Genomic DNA, 7,519 nt, shown 5'->3' with positions numbered 1-7,519 from the left:
GCATGCTATTGAACAATGTGTGCCAGTGCCACAAAGGCAAATTGAATAACCAGTATAAATAGATGGATAGAAACTTTGTTTTGCATCCATAAAATAGTTATATGCAATTTGAATTCAGAAATATAGTGAATCATCAGCTGCCTAAAGCCAGTGTTATTGCTTACTTTTCCAATGCATATAAAATCGCTGAAATTAACAGAACACAACCCTTACTGGCTATGTAACATTTTACTGAGTAATTACAACTTCCAGACATGATACAGAATGTACTGAATTTAAGTATAATTACAAAACAAAGAACATATGCAGGTAAGTATTTTAATGTCTACACCACAAATCAAAATGACTTCCCCATACTAATATGGACTAACCAGGACACAGAATGAAAAAGCCAATACACCAAAATGCAAGGCACAGGTGGGGAGGGGCTGGTTAATCTGATTAAAAGGCTGCATGGAAAAATAGATTTTGACTTTGAGATTGCCCTTTGAAAGTTCTGCCACCAGTGAAAATCCTCACTGTTGACTTTCAAACTTAATACCATTCTGGCAATAGCCAAAACGGTTTCCAAATGCTTCAGGCATTTTTCAAACACTTCTCACACAGTTCTTCAGCATATTTAATTTGAAGAGAAACTTACAAAATCCCTTTTATATTACATCATTTACAGATAATTGCATTTTTTTTTCTTCTGACTTCAGATTTGAAGCAGCTGATCACAACCCCTAAAGTTTTAAACACAGTCTAAATTTAGATTACAAAAATCAAACTTAATGCTAGATTATGGATCTGTATTCCACTATTTTAACAGACACCTCCTTCCCAGAACAGCACTATGAATGCTGGCTATATAAAAATTTGACTGGGCTTGCTGTTAGTGTAATGCTTATAAAAAGTAACTAAGACCCTTTATTTTAATTGGTGGCTCTGATTCACACAGAAAAAAAAAATGTCCACAAGCGCCCCATGTAATATTGAATATTTTCTGCCTATCTATTATAATGTGCTGTAGTGTCTGTGGTATTTTAAAAACATACATCCTTTCACATTACATTTTGAATGTTTTAACTCCTTTTCAGAATGTGATTTAATTAGAAATCTTGTTTATTCACAGACATCTCAGCAAATTGAAAAATACAGACTAACATTCATCGGTGACTACAGCCCACTGCAAGAATTCTCTGGACCTTAGAACAGAGCTTCTCATTTTCCACAGCACATTCAGTATGGTGCTTCAGTCATTTTCTCTCTGAAAGAATCAATTAATTTTCTCTTTAATTCACTCCAGCTCCCATTACCACAAATAACACTACTCACCCTCCACTTACCAAACACCTACCTCACCAACAAAGACCGAGATTACATCACCCTTAGCCGTTTTCAGTGGACAAATACGTTTGTACCTGCAAGGCTGAACGCCATATCAGGACATAATTAGACAGAGGCTCTCATTTTCAGTACAGGAAAAAAAAAGATGAATTTTTGCTGGGAGTGGGAGGGAGGAATTATTCAACTATCAGAATATTGGTAAAAGAAAGAAAACATCATCCTATTTAGTTTTGTGCATTCTAATAAAATATAATTTCTTACTGTTCTTTTCTTCTGCAATCATAATTTCTTATTTCTGGACAAGTTTTTTAGATGGTTGTCATTCTTTCCTATTTCCAAGTGCTCAATGTCTTGGGTCTTTTCCTTCCTTGTATTCTTTTCTTTTTATCACATACTTTTAGTTTAATTTCTTTTGCTTCAGCAAAGCCTGACTGACTGCAGTTTCTATAGATCATATATCGACTTAGAGCTTCTGTTTTATTTTCCTCAAAGGACATACATTTCAAAAATTGAACTATTGTGCTTTAAAGCCTGGATTTCTATTACTCTTTTTATGTAATATAGTCTACTTTTGATCTTAATGATTTGTGTCTCACTAACAAGAAAGGAAAAATTACTTAAGCTACACAAACCCTCTATAAAAAAAAAATCTTTTTGGTACATCTTGACTTCTCATTTACATTATGCAGGTAAACTGCAAGAGAGATGTTAGTGGTACTCTCTATTCAGAGCCAACAATAAGAATAGTAGCAGCACAATACTTAAGCTAGAAGGAAAAAAGCACACTGTCATTTTATATTCACTTCTGTAAGCCTTTAGGCATGAGCAGAAGGGCAGGTTTTGTACAGGAGTCAATATTCATCAATAGTTCTACTATGCCAAAATGCCTTAAGAACATATGACCATAAAAGGAAACATTTTGTTTTCAAATCTTAAACAATATGGTGTTCTGGTTTCCTTTATAAGGAAAGCATCTAAATCAAGTTTAGAAGAAGGATTACTTCATTGACGATTTTCAAAAATTGCCACACTTTCAATACACAAAGGCATAAAAACTCTTTGTATGAAGACTGTAGTTGATGTACTCAGCACTAAGGTACTTCCTTAATGTGTATTTTTTCTTTGTTACAGAAACAAATTGTTAGCTTTGTTACAGCTAAAATGATTACAAATAAGGAGAAAACAGGACTGCAAACAATGTATAACCTAGACAAAGTACCTAAAAACCTTCCTGTACTCTTCCTTATCAAAGAGGGGGCAGTAGAAATCTCTCAATAAAAACTGAGTCTTCAGATACAGCTGAAAAAGCTGCACCTGACAGAATCAGAAAACTTGGTTTGGGCTAAAATGGTTTGTAGCTTTCAAAACAGTAATCTCTATTGTCAACTATTAATGAATAAGAAGTACAGTACAAAATTCACAGACGAGTAGAATTTAATCCTGCTATTAAAAACATAAGCTGTTCATAATGGCCTGTTCCTCTAAAAGTAAGAATCACTTTAAAAAACCAATAAAATCTGTGTGGGAATTCAAGAAAGGAAAAAAATAGAGCCTAAAAAGCCTTCAGTTCAAGGATGAGTCACAGGGGATAAAGGATGCAAACCGATCCTTAAAAGATGTGTGCTCATGTCCCCACTACTTCTGGACCAGAACACAAACCACCAAACAGTCTGTGTAATACAGTGATCCACTGAGGTATTTACTACTACCACTGTATCCTTAACAAATGCTTTAAAGGTAGAGGGGGAAAAGGAGACCACATCAAATGCTGAATTCTGGTGTATAATGGAGACAATTCAGACTTGAAGTTCATTGCTGGGGGTAAGATAATCACTTCCAAATTTTATGTTTTACAGAAAAAAAAAATCTACAGAAAAACATATTATTAGTATCCAGCCAGCTTGGATTTAAAATACATTAAGATCATTCAGTATATTGGAACACTAAGACAAGCTTTTCAGACATCACAAGTTTTACAGAATTATGAGACACTGCACAGCATGTAAGCAATCTCCCACAAAGCAGAGAGGGCAGCCACACTTTGAACACAATTTGAAAAAAATAGAACCTGCAAGGCCAGTCTACAGAAATAAATTATTTTAAAACACCACACCTTAATTGAAAAAATCCTAGAATATAACTTTATTGTTAGATAAATCCCATTTCTTTTCCTTAAAATCAATCAGAAAAACCATTTTGTAATTGCATTTGTGATAAAGAAAAGATTCACTCCTCCACACTTTGTACAGTTCTTTAATCTGAGGACTCTATCATGTAAATGTCAACGTATTAGCTAATTATTTTCCCCAAAAACATTAAAGCAAAAGTAAACTAAGTAGTGGACCCACATCACCTCAAGGTTTTGACTATAAAGACAGTTAAAGGAAAAAAAAGCAGTAAAAATGTTGTATCTGTTAAGAACAATCTGTAAATTATAACATATAAATTAAAATGTAACAGCTTGGAATTACTTTCCTTTCCGACCTGGCAACGAATCAATGAATCAGTACTTCCATCCAACTGCATGACATGTAAACTTCCAAGGTACTGCCAAAACCAGTCTGCCTGCCTTTTTGTAGTACATCACCATCCAGGTCACTTTAAAAAACAGAACTGGGTCTTCAGACTGGTCAACTGTAATGTACCCAAAAACATTCAAGTCCTGGCATCTTGAATTTAACATATTGTGATGCTATAATCAGTAATGTAACTGGGAGACAAGGAACTGAATTCTATCTTGGAATATAAACAAAGGTGTGGATGGGTATTTTTCTGACTCAAATAAGGAAATTAAGATCAGAATTCAGAGGAATTACATCTCCAATGAATAAAAAAAACATTTTTATAGGGTTTTGGAGCATATGTTCTGTAAGAATATAAGCTCATGCCTCCTCTTGAAAACAATACAGGAACATTTTGCTATTGAGATAACATTTACTAACCTTGCAGGGAAAGTTCTGCACTGCAAACTGCACACTGACACTACTCATTCATCAGTAACTCCAGCACGCAAACCACTTGGTCACACTGGCTGTCTTCACTAACCTCTGCAAGAAGAACATTTTCCCAGTTTTACTTCTCTTCAGGTTTTTGATTTCTGAAATAACTGGTTTATTAATGTGTTTATTCAAATTCAAAATCCATATAAATATTCTAGGGAGAAGAAAACATGTTATGCGTTACCAGATTCCAGTCCTCTTCATGAATAAGACTAATACCAGGAGAGTGCATTCTGAGAAGAGATGAATTTCACGTAGAAGGGCAAGGAGAAAGGCAAATTATTTATAATGTGCTAAAATATGCTGTATTTATTTGATATGGGAGACTTCCAAATTACCTTTAAACAGCATTTTAAATCATCAGGCTTAAATATACTAACTATTTCTACAATAGGAGAAAACCAGATAAAGTAACCCTTCTTTTAAGTTAGCCATAATAAGGGAATATGCTATAAAGAAGCCACCAGTGAATAGGAATTATGGAAAAGGGTACTGAGGAGATCCTTTCACCCACAATTACTGTATGTGAAGCCCCATCTGTAACTTAACTCTGGAATGTTTTTCTACTTAAAATGACCAGCATGCAAAGTGCTTTGCAGTTGTCAAAAAGGCATGTTATTTTAAATTCTCATAGTTCACTGGTAATTGACACCTAGTATGAAAAAAAAATATTCTAAAATGTTTTTAGTCAAATCTGGACATATTGGTCTCCACAATTATTTGCTGCAATGCTTATAATATAATCTTGAAATTGATTTTTGAAGACTTGTGTTTCATATCAACATTCCTTCTTTCAGCAAGTTAGTCATTACTCAGCAACTGAGTTACTAGGATGGTCTTATTACCACACTCACCCATAAGCAAATCTAATTTTATGTTAAAGTGCATAAGTAATTTTCCTCAGTGCTATTTAAATACAGTTATTTCACTTATATTTCAACTTGCATGTTCAGTACTCACAGCCTTATTAATAAAGGCTGGGTCTCAAAGAATCTGGTACAACTTGAGTACCTTCTGCAGAAAGCCTTGAGACAATTGTACACAGTTGTAGAATTTCACATTTCAAAGTTATAAACTAATCACTTATCTCTGGATTGTTGAGGACCACTGATAGAATTACTCTCCCAAACAAGCAAGCTCAAGTCATGAAAAAATGCAGAGTAAGTGGTTTTGAATTCAGATAATATCTAAAGGTAAATAAATTAAAAATACAATGTATTCATTTGTTTAATTATAAATAGATCGTTTTTACTATTATATATTCCAGCTACATCTCTTGCATCTTCTAGCAAAGACCATATCTGGCAATAGAGTCTATTAAAATATAGAAAGCCAAAAATGCCAGGTAACTTTTAATAAGCACTACCATAAATATCTCCCAGATTACATCTGAAGATACTTACAAATAAGAAAACAAGTGTCAAAGTAAGGAAAAAAAGAAACAAAATTTAAAGAGAGGAAGTGCACCGAAATTTGTACATAGTAATTTTTCACAGTAACTTAATATACTCTGGCTAAACCCATACAGCTGGCTCCTCTGAGGTGAAAAACCTTGTTTCCCTGAAGTACAGTTGTAATTGTAATGGTGGCAAAAAGCAGGTTTCCAGGTCATGGTACTTGAGATAAGGCCAGCACCCATTTGAAACAATTTATCTCATAGAAAAGAAAAATTGTGAAACAATCACACATTTGAAATATTACAATTTAAGGTTGGCAGGTTCCACTGGAACAAACTCTTCCTAGCTAATCTTAATATCTCCCAAGAACCTTTAATGATATCTTGAAAGAAACTAAAGAAGTGCAAACTGACTGCAAAGGGACACAAATGGAAAAACTGTGTTGTATAGTTTCAGGCAGCTGTACATGCCTAACTAAACCTCAAGGTTTAAGTTCTGAATCGCAGTAAATATACTTGGACAGACTCCCCTGTGGAATTTAACTCAAGTAGCTTTTTGAAACTGATTTTGCCATGGAAATTTTTGTCTGCAAGTCTAGCGCTCTTCCAGAAACAGAAGCAGTGCTAACAGTCCAGGAAGCCTACAGCAAAGGAAGCGAAGTATGGTGCTGAGGTCACTGCAATTTCTGAAGCTTTTCAGCCCTTTACGTGACTTCTTTCCACAAGGGTAGCAACCTGAAGATTTCTCCTGTTCAGCTCTACAGTATCTCCAAATCCACATGACGAACATCAGGATTTCGTTGCTGAAATAAAATTTAAAAACAATGTATTGAAGATATTCAAATACATTTTTGTGCATCATTACAAGTAATTTATTTCTTGTATGATATTGTCAACTGGATAACAAATCCCCTTTTTGGGTAACATAGGGACTACTTTAAAATGAGGAAGAGTTTCAACAAACATTGTCCATATTATAAGGCATTTTTTGAAAGCTAGGTCATCTTTTTATTTGAAAAATACTTTTCAACATCATGAATAAATTAGTTCTTATGCTTTATAAAGTATGGAGGAGCTCTCAATTTTAAAAAGGCAGTAGAGTTTTATGTAAAACTGTTCAGAACACGTACATGTACATATCCCACTTTCTTAAAGTTTTAACAGATACTTTCCTGAATAACGGGTAAGATTTTTGAAATATTTTATTCTATGCCACTGAAGCTATTTATAAAGATTCAGAATACTGTTTCTATTAAGAAATATTCATTTTCTGATATTGTAGAAATACATTATCATCATTATATCAATTGTATAATCCATGAGAAAGTCATGACTTCAGAGTCATCCAGCATGTGAACATGACTAGTATGTTTAGTAAAGCATATTCAATACCAACACAATCACTATATATATGCCTACACCAAAAAAACATATCTATGTTTATAAAAAATTTAGACATGATCCTGCTCCTCCAAAACCATACAGGAAGAACTGATTCAGATAGTGCAATTAAATTCAAAAACAGTATTTTGACTTTTAAAACAGGACAAACCTAGGGATAGAAGCTTAAACTAGAATATTTATGAAATATAACAAGCAAGGACAGCCATGCTCTTGAGTAGTGTCTCATGTCCAGAAAAGAGAGTCATGGCAGGACTGCTTTTATCTGGGGGTCAATATTCTTGTAGTTCTGAATTCATGCCAGAAAGGTAAGACTGACAGCCCCAATATACTTACAAAATTAAAAATGGAAATAACCCTTTCTTGCATCTGCCAGAAGATATTTAAATAGCAG

At 33.9% G+C, this 7,519-nt stretch overlaps 1 protein-coding gene across 2 annotated transcripts in view; it reads right to left on the bottom strand.

The window, feature by feature from the left end:
* Window positions 1-209: 209 nt before the first annotated feature.
* The window catches only part of SLC30A9 (solute carrier family 30 member 9), a 35,564-nt gene continuing 28,254 nt past the window's right edge, over window positions 210-7,519 (bottom strand). The window contains exons 18-19 of one of the 2 annotated variants that reach the window (XR_007203444.1): window positions 1,340-6,527; window positions 210-1,249 (exon numbers count right to left, since the gene is read on the bottom strand). Coding sequence is in view for 1 of the 2 variants with exons in the window: in XM_048302774.1 (XP_048158731.1) it covers window positions 6,483-6,527 (45 nt within the window). In the remaining variant the exon portion in view is untranslated. Of the gene's footprint in view, window positions 6,528-7,519 lie in introns of both variants that reach the window. The other variant, XM_048302774.1, reaches the window with a different exon arrangement.

The sequence above is a fragment of the Corvus hawaiiensis genome, chromosome 5, assembly GCF_020740725.1.
Source record: "Corvus hawaiiensis isolate bCorHaw1 chromosome 5, bCorHaw1.pri.cur, whole genome shotgun sequence".
Lineage (NCBI taxonomy): Eukaryota > Metazoa > Chordata > Aves > Passeriformes > Corvidae > Corvus > Corvus hawaiiensis.
The sequence above is the reverse complement of the archived record's forward strand: the minus strand, read 5'-3'. Positions and strand labels throughout refer to the sequence as shown.